The sequence below is a fragment of the Strix uralensis genome, chromosome 2 (assembly GCF_047716275.1).
Source record: "Strix uralensis isolate ZFMK-TIS-50842 chromosome 2, bStrUra1, whole genome shotgun sequence".
Classification (NCBI taxonomy): domain Eukaryota; kingdom Metazoa; phylum Chordata; class Aves; order Strigiformes; family Strigidae; genus Strix; species Strix uralensis.
In genome coordinates this window covers 33,808,340-33,835,399 of record NC_133973.1, presented here as the reverse complement: position 1 = coordinate 33,835,399, position 27,060 = coordinate 33,808,340, and the positions used below count along the sequence as shown (strand labels likewise).

General features: G+C 41.0%; 1 protein-coding gene across 3 annotated transcripts; it reads right to left on the bottom strand.

Annotated features, from left to right (window-relative positions):
* Positions 1–507: 507 nt before the first annotated feature.
* On the bottom strand, positions 508–27,060 carry LOC141939122 (trifunctional purine biosynthetic protein adenosine-3-like). Of its 3 annotated transcripts, XM_074858235.1 has the most exons (23): positions 26,931–27,060; positions 24,494–24,599; positions 22,613–22,761; positions 21,732–21,827; positions 20,897–21,071; positions 19,201–19,312; positions 18,673–18,732; positions 17,727–17,852; positions 16,953–17,040; positions 15,809–15,894; positions 15,138–15,306; positions 12,782–13,013; positions 12,552–12,646; positions 11,709–11,818; positions 9,471–9,669; positions 8,632–8,883; positions 8,191–8,343; positions 6,682–6,888; positions 5,536–5,679; positions 5,094–5,224; positions 4,239–4,380; positions 2,923–3,038; positions 508–2,464 (listed from the first exon to the last, which is right to left on the bottom strand). In XM_074858235.1, the coding sequence occupies exons 3-23, from the start codon at positions 22,755–22,757 to the stop codon at positions 2,192–2,194; spliced, it is 3,111 nt and encodes a 1,036-aa protein (XP_074714336.1). In that variant the 5' UTR covers positions 22,758–22,761; positions 24,494–24,599; positions 26,931–27,060; the 3' UTR covers positions 508–2,191. The 3 variants fall into 3 exon arrangements, with proteins under 3 accessions (XP_074714336.1, XP_074714337.1, XP_074714338.1); XM_074858236.1 differs by lacking the exons at positions 508–2,464; positions 2,923–3,038; positions 4,239–4,380; ... (4 more) ...; positions 8,632–8,883; positions 9,471–9,669 and having other exon boundaries at positions 11,756–11,818; positions 12,331–12,646; XM_074858237.1 differs by lacking the exons at positions 508–2,464; positions 2,923–3,038; positions 4,239–4,380; ... (5 more) ...; positions 9,471–9,669; positions 11,709–11,818 and having other exon boundaries at positions 12,451–12,646; positions 12,778–13,013.

Genomic DNA, 27,060 nt, shown 5'->3' with positions numbered 1-27,060 from the left:
AAGTTCAGTGCCTTAGCCGTGACAAAGTAAACAATTTACAAGTCAAAAGAAATTGTACTTAATTTAACGCGCATGTTAGAAGAAGTAAGGGTACGAGGGGGGAAATCACTACCTCTACAGTTAATAAATAGAACATTATTGATAAAAGCGGTTTGATTGCTGCCAGAAAGGCTGACAGCAGAAGACCTGAGTGCTCCAAATCCAATACCCCATTCCATCACAGACAGCTTGAGCAAGACTCGGGTATTTTGCCATCTAAGGCTGATGACAGATGGGATTTAGACACCCGTCTGTATTTCTACAAATGCGTAAAAAGAAATTTCATTGTGAACTGGATCTTGGATGGCTTTGCTTCAATTACCACTCTGTAAAAAGAATAAATAGATTAATAGACTGTCACCACACCCAATCTCAGAGGGATGCCAGGAACACAAAATTACAGAAAGAGTTGTTCGATACCATGGTGATCGTCTGGAGACTGATCAGAGCAGAATAACTAGCACCCTATCCTCTTTAACATTTTATTTGTTAAGTTTGGAACATTCAGTCACGCGTGCTATGCAATTCAAATATACAACAGAAAGTTACTATACGGTTACAACAGACTGAAAGCAAACTAAGCAATGTGTTTATCATAAAAATTATCTACATATACCAAACAGCTGTTAATCTTGTCTTGTTGCAGTTCTTCCTATTTCTCCCAGATGATGAAAAATACACGTTACTTGTTGCAGTTGTTGAAATGCAAGAGACAAATACAGATTTCTGTACATAAATGGCAGAGCTTACAGGAGGGAACTGAATTTTTCTCCCCTCCCTAACTACTGAAACACCACTAGCTACACATTTTAAAAAAAAAAAAAAAAGGAAAAATCTGGACTTTTTAACTGGAGCTGACTCATGCTTTCAAACAGCCCAATACAGCCAAGAGCGAGATGTACAGTATGTCCCTTACTAGTACAGTACATGTAATACCAAAACAAAAATACATTTTTTTCACTGCATGTAATGGCTACTAGTGATCCCTCCTCTGGAAAATTCAGCTCTGGCTACTTCTTTTCTAGTTTGTTCAAGTAGCTTCTTTGCTACTTTTCTTCCATTATTCTGGTAGATATAAAATAAGCTTCCCACAGAAAAAGGTTTTATTTAACAGCAGTGACTCTCTGGACCAATCCAATCATTCAGTCAACAAAGAAAATTGAGATTTTTCTGCAACTGCAAGTTAAGCTTAGGAAGCCTTGTTTTTGTTCTGCTGATTTCAAGGATTAAGGAAGAAAAATGCCTGAAATCTGGTGTTTCTAGTCCCTCTAATCAAATTTTCATCCCTCAAGATCCAAATGTTTTAATATGAAATTCTGGGAATGTCAATGCACTGCCCCTTTTCAAGGAGCAGGGGAAAGCATCTAGATGTATGTTCAGTGGCCACTATTACACTGTATTGACAAATAATCTGTGAAGGGGAGTTTGTTTCTTTTTTCTTTTTTTTTTTTCTTCCCCTTTTAAAAGCTCCCTGCCTTGTTGGCCTTTGGATCTTCTGCTTGGCAGCTCACTAGACGCTGGCTCTCACACTGGTGCACGTTTGCATATCCTCTTCTCCTCTGTACCCTGAGGTGCTGCCGTGGTGGTGGGGCTCACAAGGATGAGGTCCTTGAAGGCTCTTGCCGCCTCCCACAGAACTCTGCATCGTCCCTAATGCTTGGTCACCCCCAAATCCACACCATGCCAGGCTGGGCCTCACTTCTGCTCTGTCCCGACATGTCTGGCCTCTTCCATCCAACAGGAGCTGGTCACTCTCTGACAGCAGCACAGTTCCTGTCTGCGGTTGCTTTGTGAAGCCCTTGGTGCTCTGCAATGTGATGCAGCCAGCAAAAACTGATCCCTCAGAAGAATTAATTTCCCTCAGAAGCACTAGGCCATTTTTACAGCTTAAGCCTCCTCGTTACTTTGTAACACAGTATCTCCTTTACAGATGAAAAAACAGAACAAAGAAATTCAAAATCTGAAATGATAGCTTGGCCTCCACCGCCAATTTTGCAAAAGGAGTGTAACTAAAGCTGCAAGCTAAGGAAAAAGGATCAGGGCTCAGAATGGAAACCCGCGACACTGATATGCCTGCAGTTGAAGAGAAGCACATAAAGGGCAGGGAAGAGGAGGGAAAGATGAACAGAGAGCAAGCCACTCATTAACCTGGCTACACCACATCGTTTTCTTGAGGCTCCAGAGCCACAGGAGAGGATGTGCAGTCTCTCTTCTCTTCTTGAAGACACAGACTCTGGCTCTCTTGTTTCCAGTAGGTTTTACCATCAGCTCCTAACTGCACTGCTCCACTGGCCACCAGCTGCAGGGCGATGGGAAAAGCCCGACACTCGGCTTCTTTAACCCTTTCTGACAGTGTCTCCTCAGTGTCGTCTGCCTTCACAGATACCGGCTCCTGGTGGATCACCGCTTTCGGACTAGATTCCTCCTAAAATGGGGATATTGGGAGTCTTTTAGAAGAGGCTGGTGAACAGTGTCAGGAAGGTTATGGACAATGCGGATGGGGCAGAGAAAGTCTCATGAGAGATCTCAGTGAGCACATGTGTAGCTGTGTGCAGGAGGCTTAACATACATCTAGAGAGGCTTGCCACCTCCATTAGGGGTACCTACATTACATCAGGGGGTACAGCGGGAGAGACACATGGGCTAGAAGATTCAGAGGGCAGTTTGCTGAGAGTAGGAGAAACTGAAAAAAACACCTCATAATATGAACAAAGAAGACAGTGCCTCAAGAAACCACAAATGCAATGTAACCCCCACATCCTTCTGTTTTTACTGGTAACAATCCCAAGACTTCCACACATTCCTGTTTCTGCCTTCAGAAAGAAAAGAAAAAAGCAAATTCCTTTTCATAACTTACTCAATGTTAGGCAAGAGGACACTTACCAGGACAAAATGCACAGTGCAGCCTGTGACTTTGAATCCACTTTGCAGGGCTTGCTGATGGGCATTTCCATCCCTGACTGGTGGGAAAAGCGATGGGGAAGCATTCAAAATTTTTCCTGGGCATCAGTGTGAGAGGAGAAAAAAAGAAAATCAATTTGAACTGAATTTCCTTTAAAAATAAAAGTGAGATGTGATCAGCAGTTCCAAACAGCAGCATTGACCACCACTCAGGAGTTTAAACGGTCTCAGCTGCAGTCAGAATGTTAACAGGGCATGTTCAGATTCAAGTTAAAAAGCAAAACATCTACATGGTGTTACAATCTCTAAGGAAATCTGAGGAAGCACTGCCCTGATCTGAGGAAATACTGCTCTCCCAGGAACCCAGGTGATGGTGTGCAGGCTGCGGCAGTAGCCAGGCAAGCACCTTTCAGTTAAGGCCAAGGACCTCATTTGCTTTTGCATCCATGGATGGACAGACAGAGCGGTAAGTCTCTCCCCTCCCAGGTGAGCCGCCCTCCTGCTGCAGATGAGGGGCTTGGAATTAGAGGACTTCACACTGCAGCCTCGTGCAAAGCCACTGCACAGATGGAAGTGATTTTCATAGGAAATATCATTCCCAAAGGAGCCTGTCCAAGTGCAATCCGCATAGTGAGCGAGTAACTTCTGAGGAAGGCCTCAGGAGCTGGCACTTGGCGCCCAGAGCCAGAAGGAAAGAGGAGTGTGCATTCCCTCCTCTGTGGGCCTGGAACGTGTCTAAAGAAAGCTCTGCCGCACAGCAGACACACGCACTCGGGGGTCTGTAACAGCTGTATTTCCAGCACACGGTACAGACTAGTGCTACGCTGTGCAGCCCTCTGGGCAGCACAGGAGGAGACGAACTGAGAAATCAGTCTCTCTCCCATGTTCTTCTGAGTGACAACTGCAGGGAGCAAGTTCAGCACAACTCTGCAGTGCAGCTCCTTGACAAATGACACAGTTATGCTACCTGTCCCCTACTGCAGACAGAACCAAACTCCTGCCTGCTCTGCAGGCATTTCTCCTTCCCAGAAGGAACTCCATGACCCTGATTTTGCCCCTCTGTTATTCATTATGCCAGCATAAGGCATTTCTCTGCCAACACACAGTCAGAATCCCAGCACAGTCCCACTGGCTGGAATGAATGAAAGCGTAGGGCAGCCCCACTGATTTACATGCAAACCTCAGTGTCAGCGAGGCTGTTGGAGATTTAATCAAAGGACGAAGAACTATGACTGTGTCATTCTGGTGAGACCAAGCATCCATATTTCAATTTTTCTTTTACACTTACAATTTCTTACCTTTCCATTTTCTGAGAAAAGGACTGGACAAAATTCTCATAAATCCTGAAAGACATATTAGTTCAACAGCGAATTCTTCAAGAACTCGGTCAATCGTGCTGTCAAATTCAGAGCGACTCCCATATAACTTATGATCAATCACCTAAAACATTAAAACACATCAAAAGCCATATCAAGGAAATAACTTTGTATGAATGAGAGCAGCTACTTGGGCAACAAAGAGAAAGCAAACTGGATTCATTTCAGGATGTGCAAGGATTTAAAAGGTTGTAAGTTGGTACATTATTCACGACGTTTGTGATTTTTCACATTCCTATAAACGTTCCTGGGAACACCCCAATCACTTGCTAGCTAACACTGGCTGTACCACACAGGATGTGTAGAAAATCCACACAAAGAGAAGCCAACTGTGAAAAGAGAAATGTGGGTAACGTGGTGTAGAGGGACTGAGCACATGAGACAAAGGTCTTTCTAAGAAGGGATGAGCCAAGGACACAACATGCCTATGCGTTTTGCAGAGCCTGAAGTCTTACTGATTTCAGCTAAAGCTTGAAGCTGTATGGGCCACAGTCTCAGACCCAAATCATCAAAGCACTTGCAGTTTTTAAGTCCTTTCCTAACTCCAGACTGCAGCACTTACTGAAGAGACGGGAGAGACTCACAGCCTCCAGTGAGTGCTGCCCATACAGCTTTCAGCTCTCTCTCTGCTGATGAACTTTGACAGCTTTGTGCTACATCCACTTATCCATAGTAAACAAAAGTGAAACATGAATGCTCATCAAGCATTTCATAAGGACCTACGAATTCAGTAGCTGTGAGTTGGTGATAAAAAGGAAAGGAAACAGGTGTCTTTACCCTGGTGGGAATTCCAGCCCGAGCTGCATTTCGTAGTTCTTCCACACCAGACTTGTTGGAGATGACAAGGACAACTTGAGCACAACTGCCTGGCTCTTTTGCATAACTGATGAGCGCAGCAAGGTTTGTGCCTCAAATGAAGAGAGAGCAAACATTCATGAAATAGATGAGCACCTATGTCACTGAGAATTGGCTCTCAGTCCTGTTTATAGAACAAAAAAGTCTCGTTTTCAACAACTGCACAAATAGAAGAGGACTAAGGAATCTGTGTGCCAATAAAGCTCATTTGTTAAGCAGTACAACTTCTTGACTTCCAGTCTAAATGCAACCTTAGTTTTAGAAGGCTCCGTAGACTCTACCAAAAAAAGGCAAGGTATCGGGGCTGAATTCAGCCTCTCCTTTGTAAGGACATTTCTCTGTGTGATAATAAATGAAAGCTCACCTGTTCCAGAGATGAGAACAGCTACTTTAACTTTGTTCTTTCTGGGTTGGTGTGGACTCTCAACAACAGTGTTATTCAGCAGATGCTGGGAGCTGCTCAGCTGCAGAGCTTCTAGAAGATTCTCGACTTCAACGTGAGAACCTCCTCCAAATATGTGAGGAAAATGTTAAAATACCTTAGATTTTACTTTTCCATTTAAATTTATTTTGCATAGTTTGTTAACCGTAAATTTCAGTTAAGAGAAAACCTATCAGCAATTAATTTATGTTGGCACTACTGAACTACAAAAGCATGTATTACTTGAACAAACCAACTCACACCAGTTGTGTTGATCTCTCTTGTGTTACTCACTCACAGAATTGTTTACAAAGGCCTAGGTATGGCATGGTCTTTTCAAAGATTATCCCCATCTTTTATACCTGCCTTCCTTTTTCTCTCATGTTGCAAAATTACACTAAAATTATGCTGACAGAACTGAGGTTGCATTTTGGCTGCCCAACCTGCTCCCCAAGCTGTTTGGTTTCCAGAGGGATTTTGGCTCATGTCTTGCTGTATGTCAATCAATGGACATGTCATCACATATGACTATACACAGCTGTGGCCTATCCTCAGTCTTTACACAGGATCTATGTGAGTAGGAAGGGGTTGGAAAGGGGGTCATTGATTAACACGATTGTGGTAAAACATAATCAACTAATGTTTCAGTCCTTACAGACAGTCATTAGAGGGATTCACTCAAGTTTCAAGCAGGTACCCAGGTAAGACATTATTCAAGTAGTGTCACTCTGAAAACAAGCCATTCAATTCTCATTGTATTTAATAATGAAATCTAGATGTGAAGGTGTCAAGTAGCCTCCAGCCTAGTGAAACAACAGGAAAAAGATGTGAACTACACAAACTTTGCAATAGGGAGTCTCCTCAGTGCCTACAGAACTGAGGACAAGTGTTGCCTCCCAGGAGATGCTCAGCACTTCACAGAATCTACTCTAAAACAACTTATGCTCTATCAGCTTTAAAATTAAATAGCACATCCCTAAGTGGAAACCCCTCTGAAGTGAGACAGATGAATCTGTTACACTTTGAATCAAACCATACTCTGTTAACTTCTTGTGAGTGTCTTCATTTCCCATTAGGACACCTGCTAACCTGTGTGACAAGGGGCAACAACTTTCCCAATCAGCCAAGCTTCCTCACATCTCTGTATGTCCTTGAGAACATGCTGAGCCAGCTCCTTCTGCACAACCAAGACTGCACCGATGCCACAATTAAACGTCTGAGCCATCTCCTCTTCAGAGAGGTTTCCCTCTTTGTAAAGCCAGCAAAAGATTTCAGGAATCTTCCAACTGAGAGCATCTGAAAATGATTGAAATTTGTATATGGTCAGCACAAATGTTTGCTAGACATCTTTTATTATATACAATGGTATATTACAAGACCTGATAGAGTCTAATTCTTGCTATTCTAAGAATACTGTCCGAGGAGGACACAGACCCAACTTCCAGTCAACTTTATAGGTGCTTCTTAGCTAGAGGTTTCTAGCCATAATTTGTGCAACCCAAGTCTTCTCTAGGCTCTCTAAGGAGAATATGTAGGAAATGATAACGAATTAAAATGTATTCATCCCTCATCAGCCAGAAGGAAAAAGCTACAGATGACTTACATCTCTTCTGTAAGAGATAAAGGAGCTGTGGGACAAATCATCTTCTGGCTTTTTTGGACTACTTAAGCAGATCCTGGTTTTCTGTTTCAAAGAATCAATAATTAGTATAAGAGTGTCTACTTAGTTGTATTGATGGGCAGACTGGAACAGGGCTGAGTGCTTTACACCAAGGATGGGAAGCATGGATAGGCTTTCACAACAATCCTACTCACATAGACATGGCCTTAGGTTGTCTGTGGAAAGCCTGATGGTGCAGCCTTGCCATCTCTAGAAAACTAACAATCCCTTAGGCTTGTTACCTTGTCTGTGGTTCCAGGCACTTGCAAGAAAGCTAGGCACCACCTTAGTAAGCTGTGTTTACTTCTTTCCTTTCTCATTTCATTCTACAGAAATACAGACAGACATACAGACACCTTCCTTCCCCCCTCCCCATCACCACAATATTTTTGGACTTGCATTAATATGGTTTTCTTTAATATTTTGAACTTTTGAATATTTTGCCCAATTTTGGCTTCAACAGAGAAAGTTCTACCTTACTTGCAGATGTCAAATGCTAATCTGTTGTGGGGAAGCTACCACCTGCCATAAAACTGCATTAAATATGTGTGTGTGTGTGTGTGTACACATGTACTGTGGAGCAAGTCATGCAAATCAATTCTTGCAACAAGCTTCACTGTTTGGTCAAAATGTTTAGTATGGAGAGGTGTCTTGCAGAACATGCAGTCTCCTCAAACACCTTTTGTCCTAGAGATGAGCTGACTTCAAACTCTCCTTAAATTTCCTTTCTCCACGGAGAGAGTGGTGCTCATCAGCTGATGCTTACTTGAAACAGGAATGCTTTTGGTAGGCTCTTTGGAAAAGCATTGACTTCAGGTCATTCAGTCTCCAACTACGTATACACATGCATTTCTGAATAGCTCTATAACTGAAGCTGAAAAGCCACGTCCATGCTGTATATAAATTTTGTCAAACACAGTCATCTTTCCAGTACTTACCTAAGACAGCGCTGACATGTTCTGGCAGGATTCTGGAGATGCCTTCCAGCAACCCCTCCTCAGCAATGAAGGCAAAAGCCTTCACGTGCCCTGAGCGAAGGACAGGCAGCAAAGATGGACTGTACATTTTTGCTGGGGCCAGCAATACATCTCCTGCGAACAAAAGTGTCAGTTCAATCAATTTGTTTAAAAGGTTATGAGGTGTTTAGTGGGAATGCTTCTCTGAACATGTTCCATTCTGCTCTTTGTGGCAGACAACTGTGGGAAGTAGCAAAAAGTGCTGGCTCACTCTTCCGAAACTGTGGATGCAAGCCCACGTACGTACCTCAAAGACTAACCCTAACTCATCCTAAAGTAAACAACCCTTGGCAGCACCTAGTTATGAGAATGTCTGAACACAATTCATTCGCAGGTTTGCTTTTGCAAAGAAAGATATTGTACCTAGAGTCTTGTCACCACAACTGCCAGGTGCTGGCGAGGAGTAGTGTAAGGAGGACATTAAGAGAATCTTCCTTATGATGCTAAAGCCACGGCCATGAATCCTGGAAGAGGCCAATCCAATAAGCGCATCCTCCTCATCAGCTCTCTGCAGCCGCAGAAGCATCTGTCCTCGCTCCACTGCACCAACCACAAAGCCAGCCAGGTCATACTCTCCAGAAGAATACATGCCAGTCACCTCAGTCATCTCCCTGCCTAAGTGGAGAGAGAAAACAGTCAGCACTAGCTCTAAGTGTGTTTTATCGTTGACTTTAAATCTATAGCATCTCTGAAAATAAGCAATGTATCCAGGATAGCTGCAGAGACATGCAGCCTAAGAAGCGCATTCAGATACATTTTAAAAATCCTTCTTGGTTTCTTACCTCACCTCAAGACTTCAACAAAACAAATCTTCATGAAGTTACTGAAAGAAGAAACTTCTTTTTTTTCAGTTCATGCTACTTATCTGGCACCTCCCTGCTTATGACTGAGTATCACAGAGGGAATGAAAACATATTAACACTTCAGGAATGTGAGGCATCCAGTTTTGCTCTCCTTTGTACAAGGATAAATAAGCAAGAATTAGGATCCAGATGCATTAATAGTAAAAAGCATCCCTCTGTGCTGACCCACCATTTTACAGATAAGGAAGAGTTTAAGCCCAAATGCTTGACTGTTTTTTTCCATCAAACAGAAACCAACAGTTCTAATGCCACATATCATCTCTGCCAACAAAGCCTATTTCACTAGTAATCGTTTCAACATCAGAATCTTCAAATCTCAAAGGAGAGGAGTGTTCATACCCAGGTAAGCACATCCTGCATTTCTGCAAGCTTCAGCTATTCCTTCTTTGATTGTTTCAGTCACTTCAACATCAAGTTTGCCACAGGCAAAATAACTGAGGAAGAAGAGGGGCTCTGCTCCTTGAGCCAAGATGTCATTGACACACATGGCAACCAGGTCCTGACCTATGGTGTCATGCCTTTTACATACTTGTGCTATCTGCAAAACATGGTGGGAACAATCAGTGGTGACAAGAAATAGGCAAAACTCAGGTATTAATCAGTCAAATAAGCAGAAATCTTCTCTTCCCTGAAAAGAATCACTATAGAACATACATGCAGAAGATAACCTGGTGCATCATCTGGTTTAAATCAAGAGAAAACAGCTCATTTTCTTGCAGACAAAAGAAAAAAAAATTTGGGTTTTGAAACATTAATTCAAATTCTAGCTCCAGCTACCCAGAAATTGTCATTTTGGACTGTTTGTTTGCTTTTTGGAATATTATGTCAAATCAAGAATAAGGGGTATCTGAAAGCACTTACAAATGCTCAGGCTATTCAACCTATAGAACATCCTAGCAATTTCCAAAAATTAGGTCACGTTGCTCAAACATCACTGTGCGTTCTGCTTTACTTTTGCCTACTAATTTCACTGGGCTATGCAGCAAAACTGAAACAATTTAGTAAGTGGTTTTCTTCTTCTTCTCCAAGTCCACAGGGAATGAGATTCTTCACTCCCACCCTCCCCAAGGAGTCTTTTGATCTCAGCTTTCTCATGTCACAGACAATAATGTGGGCCTGGTCTGTAGGCTCCCTTGAAAGACAGGTCTTTCACAAAACAATAATACTTCCCTCAGGAAGGCTGCTATTTGGTTTTTAAAAAGTTATCAAGGTGTTTGCATCCTACAAGTAATGAAACCTGATTCAGATATCTTGGCTTCTACAAAGTGGTGATATTTACACTACTTATTACAAGCAGAAGTTTCTACACTGCCAGGGATACACCACAGCGGTTCCGCTTGTGCCACGTGCTGATGGAGATGTGCAGCACCAGCTCACACGGTGCAACTCGTCCTTGTCAGTTACTGCTTCAGGGTTTGAAATAGGACAAAGATTGCATATGTATGGATGAATTTTCAAGGTAACTACCTTTTACTGACACAGCTCTATCAGTGTAGTTATACCTGTGCAGAAAAGCTCAGTACAGAAATATGGGCAAGGGAAAAATACAGACAAATACTATCACTGGCTTCAAAATGGTAACAGATCAGCACCTAAACAAAGTCTGTGTTTGGATTACAAGCTTGATTTCTTTCACCGGCTGGTGGATTTAGAAGTGCTATGGAAACCAGTCATCCCATGTCCTTTGTTGCATTATAACATCTCCCTCCCACTGATCTAGTAACAATTCATATAGACGTCGGCCAACTTTTTTTGGCCAAGGAAGAGTCTTGGGAACCGTCTGTGTAAACACAGTTGGGAACGTCTCTCTGCCAGGCAGTTGGAACAAAGATTCACAAGAGCCAGCACCAATCACTTTTTCATGCTCAGAGGTGTCCAGGGATGTAAGACTGCAAAAGACACTCTGGACTATTATGTTCAGTCTCATGCTGTTGCAGGAAGCCACACCATATCATCCCATTACTAAAGGTATAAACACCAACTTGAAATAAGTTCCTGTGCTTGACCAGTGAAAGGCAGCTTCAGACCTCCACTCCTCTGATGGCTGAAAGCTACCTTCTGATTCAATATATAAATATATTCCTGACTCAACTTATCCTGTGTTCTTGTGTAATTAGCATTCTTTATCTATTGGCTTCTCTTCCCCTTTAATGTTTATCTCCTCCAACCTTCCTTTCCTCAGTGCCCTGACAGAGGTAATCGTGCTACCTCTCTGCATACAATTAAGCTGACAGTTATCATTTCAACACCCCCCTGTACTCCTATGCACTGACCTTTCTCAAAGCCAACGGACCCTCTATCCTATAACAGAAATTCTGGTTCTTAGTTCCTTAAGTGCTCAGCTAAATTTTTTGGTTTATTATCATTTCATCACAAAATATCCAGAGCCTCCACATTCTCCATAATATATGCACAGACCTTGCTCAAATGATCATCTACAAAGTTCAGATGACCATTGCAGTGGACTTGAGATGTATTTATAATGTTCAGAAGGGTACAGATGGTGCAACTGGCTGTGGCATTTAAAATGGTCTCGGGAGATAACTTAAGCTTTGCTACAGTCAAGTTGCAAGTTACCTGCAGTTTAGGTCCAAGGCCTTTAGTTTGAGATACCAAGATAGGATCATCATAACCAGATGCTTTCAAGTCAAAGAAACCAGCAAAGCCGCCTACTTCTGAATGACTGCCTGCCAAGTACAAATACGTCAAGAAACATTTTTAAGGGAAATAAAAAGACCCCAAACAGTCACCAAGGCAAGTACTGCAAATTATGATTTCTTGGAGAAGACAGCACTCCATCCACTGACAGAAACATGCACAGCTTTATGAAGCATGGACCCCAAACTCACATACTTCATAGTGTTGTAAACAGATCTTCATTATTCTGTATTTGTGTCCTACGGATTGTGTATAGCAAAGGTTAAACATTCCCAACTGTTAACAGCTCACCTTTTTTCTTTATGTAGCTGCTTTTTTTCTAAGGGGAAAAAAAAATCAATAAGGAATTTTCCTCAGCAGATCACTGCTAAGAGTAAAGGACATAGTCTGAAGACCAAATAAGAAGCCTGGTGATTGTTAGTGACACTCTAATAACTGTTTGGAAGTTGTAGTCATATTTACAGCTGGTAGGATCACTTCTGTCCAGTGATGTACAAAACCATTCCATTAATCCAGGAGTTATTCTGCTCACTAGACTAACCTTGAAAAAGTGCAATCATCTCCATGGTAAGCCAACTATTTTTTAATTAAGCAAAAGAGGAGTGATGAGAAACAAATGAGAGTTTTCTCTCTTTGTGATGACCTCAGCCCAGCTTCTCAGCTCAATTTCAATGCCAAGAATGCATTGCTCACCTCCTGGGAAAAAAAGAGTTCTGTTCCATTCAATGTACTGAGGAAATTCAAAGATTCTCCCAGTCTTACCTGATCTGGTACCACTTACAATTGAGGTTTCTGGCTGGTGAAAGAAAACATCACTGGTTACAGCTTCCACATGTCTCTCTTTGTATATTAGACCCCTGCAGAGAGTAAAGGACATGCTAGCAGCAGTAGTGACATTTTCTGCATAGACCATCATTCATCACACAAATGGGAACAATAGATAGAAAACTCTGGACTAGCATCTCTTTCTGCTAGTGCCTTTGCTTACATACAGAGACTGTTTGAGAAGACGTACACCCCGATGGCCAATGTCCTTCCTGTAAGTGGCACCCTTGAAATGTATGGCCGCTACACCCCTGTTGGCTTCTGCCAGTGCTTTCATCAGGTCCTCCTTAACAGCAGTAATGGAGAGGACTCTGCCACCACTTGTCACCACTCTGCTATCCTTCAGCGTTGTGCCAGCATGGAACACCTGCAGCCCTAACTCTTTGGCTTGCAGCAGACCTACAAAAGCAAAAGGAATTTTCTGAGTATTTTAAATCACATGCTATGTTGGCAAAGCAGTGAAGATTGAAGTCCTTTTTTCAGTCAAGGGAGAACAACAATAAAACTTCCCACCTTACCTTTCTTCTGAGAACCAGCACTATCAGTGAAGGGTATCCCACTCCACTGGCCCTAAGAGTCCCTTCTGAGACATCCAGTAAGGACATAGATCATACAGGACAAAAATAAGGGATCCAGGAGCCACAACAGGACATATAACTACAGTACGCCAGGGCAAAGATGTGCTGTATATTGCAATTGTGAATAATTCATGCTGGGCTTTCCTGTATGAAATCACAGTTCATAGCAGTTTACTGCCCAGATTCTCTCCTTTCCTTGACATTAAACCATTAATGCTAATGTTACCTCAGCACTCCCCTAGCTATTCTGCCATGCCCACCCCACACAACATGCCACCACACCTGGAATCAATGCCCTACAAACACTTGCAGGTAGCTGTTCAAAAGCTAAAACAAATGATGTATTTTGTTCTTTTCATTTGGCTCCATGTACACTCGTGTTAGAGGAAAGCAAAATTGTTCAGGGGGTTTTTAGATTCATATTTTGACGAGAGGATAAGGGAAGAGGAGGAACTGCTGCCATCATCTGGAAAACCCAAAACAAAACACAGTTTTCCCCTTGCTATCAGCTAGATAGATTTTATAAACAAGTAAAAAGGACCTTTATACTTGCTGAAGGTACAGTGTGTTACATTGCCACAGCACTGCCCTGACAAGGTCAAAGCTGAGCCCCAGCTGGCCTTGCTGCAATGGAAACCTAACTCCTTCCCATCATGTTTTAAGGAACACTCCAGAATAAAATGTTTGCTAAGCCATTAAGATGTTGGAATCAATGTTAAAAATAGGAAAAAATTAATAAACCCCACAAACTCCAGAAGTTGGAGTACAATAATAAAAGAATGGATTGAATTTCATTGTTTTGACTGTCCTTTTTTTGTGATTAATAAGCAGCGCGTCATACCATCTCACTTCTAAAGGTATGATTATCAGCTTGAAAAAAGTTAAGTTCCTGAGTCTGACTAGTGAAAGGTAGCTCACTAGCAGATTCATTCAGTTATGTGGTTTGGATTTTTACAGTTACAGAAATGCAGAGTTCCCCAGAATATCACTGACAAAACCTAAATAAATACAGTGAGGGAAGTGAAAGAGGAGTGTGGGTGAGAACATGACAGCAGAAATCTTGACAGGGAAATTGCAATATAACATGACCTTCTCCCTGGGTGATGTAGGGTAACTGGAGTTCTGACAAAAATAAGGTGGCCTTGATACAAGATCAGTTGTCTGGGTTGCTTTACACAAGGCGTAGTGTTGGACTGGCAGGGCAGTAGCTGAGGGGGGAGGAAATAGTTCTGCAACAGTTCCCTCTGCTTTTTAAACATTTAAAAAAATCTGAATGAGATATGAAAACATAAGAATTTTAACACAGAAAATTAATATTGATCTAAAGCCCACATGCCCACCTTTCCAAAAACCCTTTAAGCCCTGTGAAGAAGAGGTCCTTATACTAGTATTACACAGCAATGACCCTGGCTGGCTGGCACAAGGGAAGGAACCACACTTGATGGTGGAGGCATGCACTGTTCCTATTTTAAAGACCATAGGTCCTCAAGTCTCACCCTTATCACCTGGTCAGGCATTAGCTAAGATAATGTGACCTCCTGGCAAGGGAGCAAAGCCAGGAAAAAGCAATCATGTGCTGACAACATTGTGGTCCACGTTTCCAGCACAGTTTGTGGAAGTATTCCATGTGGACACACCAGAGTTGTTCCAGGAGGACGTAATTCCCCATCATCTTCTTAACTCAGCAACCAGCTACAGGCAGAGCTTTATAGAATGATGTAACTTTAAACATTTAGCCCCTGTGCTACTCTGGACACTCTAGTTAAAACTTCCTACTGAACAGCTCTCCCTTGCGCAAAGACGAGTGACGGATGAAGGCAGACTCTGATAGGGTGTGAGGGGATGGGATGGAGGAAAGCTGTACAGATCTCTGGGAGAAGTAGTAAATGTATACCTACTGAGGTTCTATGCTGCAATTAAATAGTAAACAACCTGCTGCGGTTACCTGTTACCTCCATGCCTTTGTCATAGTCTCCTGGGTATCCCGGACTTGCCATGACCACACAGACAGCTGTACTATTTTCTGACCAGGCTGGCATGAAGCTGCAGAGTTTGCCATCAATTGTTGCTTGAATCACTTCATAAAAATCATTTTTAAGCAGTGGAAGAATCACCTGCAGAAAATTTTCATAGCGATAGAAGTTAACTTTCATTTTGCTGACTTGTTGAAATTCAACTTAGGGAAAATTCAATTAATAGAGTAAAATCTGTACCTGTCAAACTGAAAATATTGTATTTCTCTACACCAGTAGACTTGGAAACTATAGGTGAGCATTAGTTTGCAGCATCTTTTTGCAACAGTCATAAATTCACATGAGATGTGGGATTATGTAGAAGGAACATGAATTTAGGCCCCTCCCATTCTGCTTCTATCCAGAAAAACAAAATCTGAGGATCAGCTCTCTAACTTAAAGTCTTTAACTCATAATTCACAGAAACTGACTAGCCAAAATTTTAAGTTAACTCATACTTTGTCTAAGACATTCATATTCAGATCTGCATGTTCAGGGGAAGACATAAATCCAAATATAGCATTCAAATTTCTCTAGAGGTAAGCTAGAACAGGTAGAGGTAAAAGAATGGAGCATATTTAAGTTTACAGTATCTTTCACTCACCTGGCACTGAGGGTCACCAAACTGACATTTAAAGTTTAAAATTTTCACACCATCTTTGGTAAGCATTAAACCTGTTTGCAGCACACCTGAACAGAAAGAACACAGCCAAGCAAATTAATTTAAATGTTCGTTTTGCAAGAACTCCTTTAAATGCAACATAGTATTTTGGAATGTGGGATGCATTTCTGCAAATCATAAGGAATTAGGAGCAGGGATTCTGCAAGCACTTAAATGCAAGTCATAATAATTCCACAATAACCAACAAAGTGGCAAGCAGTGGCAGATCACAAGGAACTGATAGAACAAAAAAACCAGTTCCCATAAAACCCCATTCATTGTGCAGACCTTGTGATTCTCTTACCATTAAGTGCACTATTGTTATGCATAAATATAGATGTATAACTGCATTTTGGGCAAAAATACCAAACCAAAGTTCACTACTGCTACTAACAAACAAAAATTTATTGAAGTTGGTATTGGGCAATTTCTACTGCAACGCACATATATGCATATGATGATCTAATGCAGGCCTTTCATTGTTTAATCAGAAAACCAATCCCCAGAGAATAACAAGTGTTAAATTTTAAACCCCACAAAGCATCAAGTCCTCCAGCATCATCATGAAAATGCTCAACATCCACTACATTCTTTGGGCATTGTAAAAAAGCTACCAAATAGCAGAGAATACATCGCAGACTGGAAACCAACTCTTTACGTGTATGTGATCTGGAGTCTTCAGTACCAAGAGCAGCCATTGGCATTAAGCGGCAGCTCTGAGCATCACCTTCCTTTTTCAAAACAGCCTTAAGACAAAGATCTTAAGAAAACTTACATTGTTGTATATAGGAGTGAACAGTATAACTGAACTTAACTATATAGTATACCCTGAACTACAAAGAGTCTGGTTGCATTTGTTTTAATAAAAAATATTTCATAAAAACACAGTATGTTTTATGGAGAAATGACAAAAGTTCTTCTCGCCAAAGGAAGAGCTATAAACTAAACCAGCAAGGCTTAACACTGCATGAAAAATTAACTACTGTTTTTTTTAAACAAGTATTATTTGGAATTCAAAACCAATCTCTAACAATGAAACTAACCTGGATATGACTTTACCTTGGTTTACAGTCGAAAGCTTACTTACCTACATATGCTGTTCCTTCTTGTCTCATACTATCAACAACATGTTGAAGGATAGCGTCATTGATTTTCTCTAGAAGAACTTCTGGAACCTGACGATCAACATCAAACTGATTGAGACAGGGATGACATTTGCTGGACTAGCTCATAGGACCTGGAAGGACTAGGGTAAGTAAACGCCTCTGTTTTCTGCTCTCCCACCCCCAGCCAGTGCACTCCTTTCATTAGGGTGCTACTGCCTGAAGGGCAAATATACTGATTCTCTGTCTCCCAAGATTTTTTGTTTTTTCTTTCTTTAGAAGGCCAATTTTAAGGAGGTTTGAGACACTGGCAACCCGGGCTGTCCACAGTAAGATTGTTTCTGTACTTATAGAAAAACACACTAATAATGTACTTGAGCAGCATATTTAGAACAATGCAGTCAGCTTTAGGAATCAACAAGAAGAAACCCAAGGTTATGTTCAAGACACAAAGACTCCAGGCATGTGGGGAATTCTGCAGGGACATTCCAAGTGATGCTAATAGGAGCAGAGAAACACCAAGTTTAGGAATAATGGAAATGGTGAAAGAGAGATCATTCCTCAAAGACTGGCTCATTAAATCCTAAAGAAGGACTACTGAAGTTTGAGCCCTGTATTGCAGTTACACAAGCAAAGTGTCAATCAATTCCAAAAGAAATCTGGCCTATGTGATAGAAACAAGATTGGATCCTAAAGGAGATATATTAACCACAGATGTGATCAGCCTTATTGCAGGCTGAGGGGGAGGACTGCTATACCTGAGGAACCGGGCAATAGGCTCCCATCCCTCCAGTGTTCGGACCCTGGTCACCATCCAATAATCGTTTGTGAGCCTGCGCTGGGGGCATTGAGGCAACAGTGACACCATCCGTGAAGCACAAGCACTGTTAAGAGATGCACACAACACAGAAACAGTGATAGTGCCCTGTCCTATGGGAACTTAATACGCTGAGGTTCAGTTCTGCCAAGAAAATTTAAGAATCAAAGATAGAAAGCAATAGGATCCATTTATTCTGCTGCGGGCCCATTGACCTGAGGATTCACTGAGCTATCTTTCTCATTTTTCAGATAATCAAGAGAAATGGTGGCCCTCATAACAATTCCTTTCTGATGAATTAGATCTTGACCTATCAGTCATGTGGACATACGCTTACCTTAAGGCATGTGAATAGTCTTCACTGACTTGACTGAATTACTCACATGTTTCAGGATAAACCTGTGTGTTTGCAGATCTGGGGCCTGAATGAGTGTGAGGTATTCTCAGTGCAGGACAAACCTTGCACAAAGAACTCATTTTGAGTTTTCATGTGGCATATAATATGCATACTTAAGTTTTATCCTGCCACCAAGTAGTAACCCATGGTAAGGAAAGTGCTAAAACAGGCACTAAATATTAGCACAAAACTATTGATGTAACAAGAATTACCAAGACAAAGTCCATACAAACAGGTTTGAGGTCATATTCGGAAAAAAGATCATTTTCCACCTAAAAAGATCACCATAATTGCAATTTTATGGCTAATGTAGAAGAAAATTCTACTGACAACATACACTGATTAGTATGACATCAGATTGCTTAGATTGCATATTTATTTATGTAAGTAAAATAAACAACTCTTTGAAACAATAAACTTGTGTTTACACATAGACAATAGCAATAATACCAAAGAATAAAAGCACATAACCACACCATTGATCACATACAGAAAGTTCTTCCCCTTGAAGAAGTTCTTCAATAACAACCATCTCTCCAAACATTCTGTCCTGTACAAAAAAACATTTCTCCAGTTAGCAAACATGACATCTACTGCCTAAACCCTCTCTTTATTTTCTTTTAACAGGAAAAAAACAATGTATATGAAAAGTACTAGCTTGCTTGAACTCTGGTATGTTGAGCAAAGCCAACAGAATCTCATTTGGAGATAAGGAAGAGACACTGAAATGCACCTTATCAGACCCCGAGAGCCAACCAAAAATGAAAAAGTTGGAGGGGCAGGGCAGCAGGACTCAGTGCTGGAACAAGAGTTCAGTCACCAACTCTACAAAGCCCTGCTCACCGCCCACTGTCTGGGGCAAACGTGAGAAATTTGAGGATGATCCTCAGAGAAATTCCTTAGTCAAATGGGCAAGTTTCTCCTGAAAATACTTGCTCCCTGTGGCTGAAATTACAAACTCACAGGCTACAGAACATCAAGAATTGGATTCCCACTGATTAATTGAAGATTTATCCACCTGCATAATCTCTTGGACAGCTCTGCAGGCTTCCTCTTTGCTGGCTGCAATAGTCACTTCTTTTCTAGCAGCAGGGCCCCTTGCCCGTACAACTCGTGCAGGAAAGTCTGTGCTTTAAATGAAAGCAGAAGTGAGATTCGGGCATCCCTACTGCATCCAGTGAAATTATCATCTTTAAGTTGAATGCCTCCCATATTCTTCCTTTTTTTCTGAACAGTTGAAGAATAACACATGAGAAAAACACATTGCCCATCCTGTCATGGAGGTGAATGGACTCTTCTAAGCCCTCAGCACAGAACTGTGAACCAGAAATCCATTAATTCTGTTGTTGGTTCTGACACCAACTCAGTGTACATCCTTGGACAAGTCAATGAACTTTAAGACCTCACAGTTTCTTCCTCTTTTCCCTGAGTTGGATTACTATTTTATTCCTGTCATAGATTTGGAAAGATGAATTTATAGTTTTATAACACCTGATTATAGTACATAATCCTATAAACCCCTGTGGAAGTTCTGTTTAGGGTGGTGAGGTTAAGGCTGAGTTAGGTCTTGCACATGAAGGATATGTTAGAACTAGTGTATTAACACTGTATCCCCAGAATTGCTCCACTTACTCTTAAACACAAACTAAATCTAGAAGAAAAAACAGAACAAAACCATAACGTTAACATATTTTAACTACACTTCATCCATTCACCTCTCTCCAGCTTGTGGACAGTCAAATAAAATGTTCCTTTTGAAGAGCTGATTCTACACACTAATGGCCTGTTTTCTGAAACAACATCTCATTTCTCCTTTCCACATTACGATTTATATTAGGATAAATCTCAACCCTTGATTTATGCAAGCAGTCAAAGCAGGCTCACACAAAGCTCCCTTTCTCCACATCTCAGTGTGCTAACCTGAGATACAGTTTTCCTTTTTGAGTCTTAGGCATGCTTACAGACATACAAGTTGTTGGTCTGTTTCTCTACATGGCAGTAGTACAGACTAAATGCTGTTACAGAGCAAAGTCAGCGAAAAGGTTGTTTTTATTTAAAAAAAAAAAAAAGTTTCACAAGATTATACCAGATGTAGCATTGATAGCAAAGACAAGAAGTCTGTGAAACTGACACACAGCCACAGACCAGTGTAGCTGAACACAGCAGCTGCTGTGAGACTGGACCAAAATAGCCACAGCGGTAAGTTACTCTCCCAAAGGTTCCCCAATGACTTCAGAGGCATTACCACTCAAAGCTGTCGCAAGATATGCAGTTACATTTCTCTCTCCCCGCAAGAGAGATGCTGTCTAGCCTTGAAGAAATAAGAGTATACTCCTTAAGTTATGAGTATTTGACCAGTACCTCTCAAATCGCTCCACAGATAGCATTTTCCTGGTATCTGTGTAGAAACGATTCTTACCCTTACAGAAAGATTTACTGAAATATTTCTCTCTGTCAAAATCTCTTTGTCTTTTAAAAGGTTAACTAACATCCTGAAGACCTGATCAAAGGGAAGAAGAGCTGTGATCTGTGAACAGAAAAATCAGCCTAAGTTCCCTACACCTTCACCATCTGTCTGTACAAAACTAATTCATTCAGTAGCTATTTGAGAAGAACAACAGTTGAAAAGTTACCAAGTTCTAGGTAACTATCATAGGTGAAGGCCAAATGCATAAATGACCTGACAGAGGAGTTTCCAGTATCAAAATATGTACCTGATAATAAACCTACAAGCTTCCTGGGGATTGGTGAAGGCCTTCCATCTTGCTGTTGGGATCCCATGTCGATCCAGAAAGGCTTTGGCAAAGCTGGTGTTGGATGCCAGCTGGGCTGCTTTTGCAGATGGTCCAAAACACCTAACTCCTGCTGCTCGTAAGTCATCAACAATCCCTAATTATCACAAATAGCAAAAGAAGCAAGACACCTCTTCAGAAACAGCAAGTCATTTTGACAAAAAGAAAACCAGAGAACAATTCCGGCACTCTGTTACACTTTTCCTTGTCTCAAACAGCTAATTCATCCTTAAAATAAGGTTATGCATATCCACTAATCTGTTTCATCAGTTAGTTTTAAGAGGTCTTTAGCTCTTTACATTACTAAGCACTGTCACAGTTACCACCCCATGACTACTGTCAGGACTGTCTGGTACATCTATTCACTATTTAAGACATGGAGGTCTTACTGTACCACATTACAATAAATGCATGTGATGCTCTGGGCATTGTTGCATACAGCAACAATGTCAGGACTATTGCAAGAAAATTCTTTATATAAAGGACAGCAGAACAGAAGACACAAGAGTACATGTAACTGTTCCTGATTCTTCATCCTGCATGACTTCCCCTGCTGATTTCTAACATACAAAAAGCAGCATACAGCTATGAAGCCAAATGTTTTAAGTGAGTACAATTTACATTTACAAGATAATCCAAATTTTTTTACTCTTCAGTTTAATTAAGTCAGTGTGTGTCCTAAGAGCCAAAAGAGGTCCTTTTAAAGAAGAATCAAGGTGCTGATTTTTACTGTCAAGTTAATTTATTTCAGCCTTACCAGCTGCCAAAAGAGCTTCTTCTCCAACTAACACAAGTCCAATGTTATGATCTTTGCAGAACTGTGTAACAATAGTGTGATTGCTTACTAATACAGCTGAAAAGGAAAAGGGAATACAATTAAGTTACCACTGTAAAGCCTAAATAAGAGATAGGAGATGAGAATGTCATTGTTCCATCCCCCTAAGAGGTATGATTAAAATAATGAAACAGCCCATGAAGGGCAAAATAAAACAAACAATTTAATAACAACAGAATCCAGAAGGAACAGTGAACATTTCCAATTTGCACCACTGTTTTTGCACATCTGCTAACTTATTAAATGTATTTTATTTGCTATATGTAATCAATATAAACTTTTTAAAGCTGCTTATCGTAACAGAATAAAAACTTTAAAAAATAAAACTGTAAGTTCACAAGGAAACTCAATTCCAACATTTGAGCAAAGATTTACTCAATGCCAGTGCATGATGTAGCTAAATTTAGCTGAGCAGCCTGGTCAGACATCAGAGAAGTTTCTATCCAGAAGTTAATAACTTTAAGCCTTCTATTTCTCTGTTAAGTTTCACTGAAATTGGTCAATAAATTCAAGCATAACAATGGGAGGAAAGAGATGAGGTATAGAAACACACAGTCTGGTATAAGCCTCACTATCTTAAGAAGTTAGTCTAAAAAGATATAGTATGATGCTTTACTAGGCAGTTCTAAAATTTAGAAACAAAACATACAGAAAAGAATATGTGCCTTAAATAATTTGTGGTACCACTAAAAGAAAAGAGCAATTATCTCCTACAGACTCAATACAAATGTGGTCAGCTTTGTTTCAGTTCCAACACCCATATTACTGTTTGGCACAATATTTCATTTTTTCCCCCTTTTTACCTGAATTTGAAATTTTTCCATTATCAGCTGTTCCTGCATTTCCTGGAGCAACAAACACATGTTTCACATGTGGAGACTGGGCCAACTTCCAGGCCAGCGCGTGCTCTCTCCCTCCACCACCAATCACAAGCACCCGATCAGCCATTAACCTGTGCAAACCCAGAATCATCATAAATAGTACTATCTATTTATTTCACAAACACATGTGAAAATAAACAAAAATATATAAATTATATCTCTCATTTATAACTGGTAAGTAATATCAATCCAATTTGTATTAGAAAGGTATCTATAAGACATCTGAACAAAGTGACTGTGCCAGTAGTGTCACTGGATGGATGCATCATTCACATTTGATTTAAATACTGACAACTGTGAAATCACTGAGAATTTTTTCCACTTGTTTCAGCATGGTCAAGATTTCCTCTGTTAAGTATCCAGGCTGAAATAATCTTGTCATGACTAGGTCTCATTGAGTCCTTTATACAATTACTCAGAACAGGACCCAAAGCTTCATGGAAATGCTCTAGGTAACTTACCAGACAAATATATTTCAAACTGAACACTGTGGTCAATCTAGGAGCTTTTATTAGTGTAAACATCTTCAGTAATAAATGGCAAAGACAGTTTTCAGAACAGATTTTATACTTTAACAATTGCTAAGAGGGCAACTTCAGCAGAACAGCATGCTCAATAAAAGAACAACTGCTAATTTCACTAGCATGCTGACATTTAAAACAGTTCCTCAACAACATTTCTAGGCAAATTAGTTTAGATTTATTTCCGAAATATTATCATACTTAAGCATAGGTCACATCTGCAAACTTAATTTTTCCATATGTGCTGAATGTGGACAAATGTCAGAAAGAAAAAACACTCCAGAGCATGACCTTTAAGGAAGATGCTAATGGCATAAACCAGTCCTTACCCAGGAAATAGATAATAAATTGAAGATACCATAAAACACCAGCTTTGCAAGCAACATGCCAGCAGTCTTTTCACAAGAAATTGGTTTGAGTTCACTGCATAGCTTCCAAAGGCAAACAGAAGCTAAACGGTGACCCTGAGGTATAATATTTCAGAAAAGATGTGCATAGAACTGTGATAAATCAATAACCATGTTTAGAGTTCCTGAGACAGTATTAAGATGTCTTAACCTAATATCAACAAAACAAAATGTAACTATTTATTTTCATAATTATTAAATTGTCCAAGTACAATGTAAGTACTTCAACTAGCCTGTCCCTGGGGACTACAGACCACTGTGGATTATATAAGAGATGAAATTTACGGTTTAGGTGTTGTGCTCTAGGAGTATAAACACAGAGCATGTGCTTAATGCTCTATCAATCGTCAGACTGCCTCGCAAAAGACTTTTCTAAGTCTTTAGACTGTGTAAGTATCCAACACATCAGACTTTGTCTTTCCTTTTGTCACTACTTGACAAATACTTCTGGAGTCACTAGGAAGTTGCTATGAACTTAAAAGTAAAGGATTACAACTGCTGTATCTGTAACAAAGACATTAACACGCTCTCTATGAAGCTTCATTAGGCACTACAGTCCAACCGTTATTAATAAAAAGCAAAGCGTTTTTAAAAGCAAAATTATTTTTTCCCTTAAATATAATTTCACAATTCACTGAAGTTTTCTGAGACAGAATAAATCAAAGTTCCTGATTGGGAAGAGAGTGAAACCAAGCAGTGCCTCCTACCCTGTGGAAAAAAATGCACATTTCCATTCCACATCATAGTGAGGACACTACAGACATTTTTTACAAAACAATGCAAAAGCATACTGGATAAAAGAAAGCTGGTAAGACAGTTGGTCCTAGAGGAAATGCTGCAGAGAGAGATGCGTCACTTGAATTGTCTTCCCTTACCGTGTCAGAGCCTGCTGTTTGTCCACACAAAAGGCTGGGGAGTCCTCCAGATGGATTCAAGTTCTTCCTTCAGCTCCTGCTTCAGATCCAAGTGATTTCTGATCTCCTAAAGCCAAGGATAAGGGTGGGAGGGTGAAAGAAGCAGACAGACATGCATGCTGTCCTGTCCCCTTTTATCCTATCTAACGGGAGGATCCCCAGCAGGATCCCCTTAATGCTGCCCGCCCTTCAAAACAGACCTCCCCACAGACTTCAGCAGCATGGACCATTCTCCTTTCCATTTTTCCTTAGCTAACAACAAAAACAATTCCTCCCCTCAAATCAGGCCTACAATGTGAATAGGATTCAACCCTAGGAAAAAAAAAAAAAAAAAGCAGCTACAATGTGGTATCAAAAAGCTGAGATCACTGCTCAGTTCTCATGTTAAGAGCAATTTTATATCCCCTGACAAGTAAAGAATCTCAAAGACACTTGTAAAAATAAAACAGCTTTCTTGGTCTACAGGTAAACAGAAACACTCCACTTAAAACCTGCACATGTGACTCCCACAGACCTATTCTTTGTAATGGATCATATCCTTAGATGCATATATAAAGGGTATTTTAATAGCTAGCACACACTGGAATTGTGCCCCCCTTAAGTGCTACCCTTTTTATCTTTTGAAGAAATTTAATACAAGTAGTGACAGAGATACAATGTATATGATGTTATTTTATTCTGCACTGGTTCCTACACCATCCTCTTTAACCGCCTAATCCTTTCATCATAGTATCTGAAATCCTTTGCTTAACGTTTGTCAAGCTTGCAATGCTACCATCATTCTTTACTAAAAACAAAATTAATGTATCCCAACACAGCAGTGAGCAGTATCTGTATGCCTTGAAGTCAGGCAATGAGAAATAAAAAGATACATTAACAGAAACACAAGCCTTTCCTTTCACACCACTAAAACAATTTTAAAAGGAAATCTGCAAAGTTTGCTTAAAACTTCTATGGAATTAATGGCTTGTGTGCTGTTGAACAGATGCTGTCTTGAACCTTCCAGTTTAAGGAGATGTGCCTGCTACAACAGCCTTAAGCATCACTTACCGGGTATCTGTAGGCTGCCTTCCTTAGATTTGCAAACTCAACGGTTCTACATTTTCTACCTGTGACCTGAACAGCAAACCACCACAAGGAAAGAATCCTATTTCTTGTAAGATGATAAAATTTCTCTCTCTCTTTTGCCAAAGTTTTTGGAATTTTTTCTTCTAGTCAGGAGGCTGTGACAATTTAAGTCACAAACAGAACTTGTGCAGCCCTGAAACGTCTCACTGCAACATGATTGGCCAGAAGAAAGTAATTGAAATTTGCATTCATTACAGCGGGTCAATTTGTATTGCAATTATTTGACCAAATTGTTTTCTTAGGTGATTAAGTGAATATGCAGCGGAGAAAGACAATATACACAGAAACTTCCAAATCAACATCTTTTACAGAAAGCAAATTTGAAATTTTAAAAAATGTAGAAAGCCATTACCTAATGAATAGAAAATGTCTCTGAAACAATGCATTTTAGTGTTGTTTGTTCACCAAGATAGCATACTGGTAAAGCTGTAACAAGATGAGCAGTCAGAGCATAATACTGGAAGCTGTAAAATGAAGCAGATTGCTCTATGTGGTTGCTGCTTCCTTTCAGATGTCAATGCCACCATTTCACTGCCTGGATCTACAACATACTCAACCATACTCCACAAGTACCATTAATAAAAAACACAAGGGGTTTGTTTGATTGATTTTTAATAATAGGTGCTGGTGTCCAGAGAGGAAACAAGTTGTTATTAGTCTTCTATCTGCTGGGCCTTTATTTCATGTACCTGGGTCCTCCTTTCACAGCTGAGTGTGAGCACCGTTTCTTGGCTTGCGGTTTCTTGAGCTGAAGTTGTCATTCCCTGACACTCAGCGATGCCAGGAGGCTGTATGAAAACCCACCAGGTGTCACCTGCCCTGCAGCAACGCAGCAGAGTCCGGGGGCTCTGGGTCACTACAGGCCTGGCACAGCTGAGCCCAACAAATGCCAACTTACCCTGCTGCTAACGTGGCTGCTCAGAGACACTCAGAGCATTTTGAAAACCCTGTTTATGGGCAAGGGGGAGGACGCTGTGAAAGACCAAGCCTTGTCAGGGGGAGCACTGCAGGGGAGGCGCTTTCACAGCCCGTGAAGAGGCAGGGGAACTTACCACCTACCGAGGTGGAATTCACTCAGGAGAACAAGCACTAAAAAGCAGTTAAGGTCTACATGTATAAGCGTACATATAAAAAAAAAAAAAAAGTATAAGAAAAGCTAAGCCTCCCGTCATCAGCAGCCTTTCGCGCGCCAACCCCCCCGCCATGTTGAGCACCACCCTCCTCCACCCCCCCCCCCGCCACGCCGTAATGTGCACGCGCCAGCCGCCACCTGCGCACGCGCGCTGAGCAGCGGCGCCTCCCGGCTCTCGCGGCGCATCCACGCGCCGCCTCGTCACGTGTCCGCGCGGGCGCGGCAGGTCGCGGGCTCCCTCCGCTGGCGAGCGGCGGCGCGGGGCCGG

Excerpts from the sequence above, each read along its gene's own strand:
- LOC141939122 (XM_074858235.1), bottom strand. The coding sequence starts at position 22,757 with ATGGCTGATCGGGTGCTTGTGATTGGTGGTGGAGGGAGAGAGCACGCG. Across the intron at positions 9,670-11,708 it reads GCCTTGGACCTAAACTGCAG|ATAGCACAAGTATGTAAAAG; the intron begins GTAACTTGCAAC and ends CATGTTTTGCAG. Across the intron at positions 5,680-6,681 it reads TGTTGCCCCTTGTCACACAG|GAGGTTCTCACGTTGAAGTC; the intron begins GTTAGCAGGTGT and ends ACATATTTGGAG.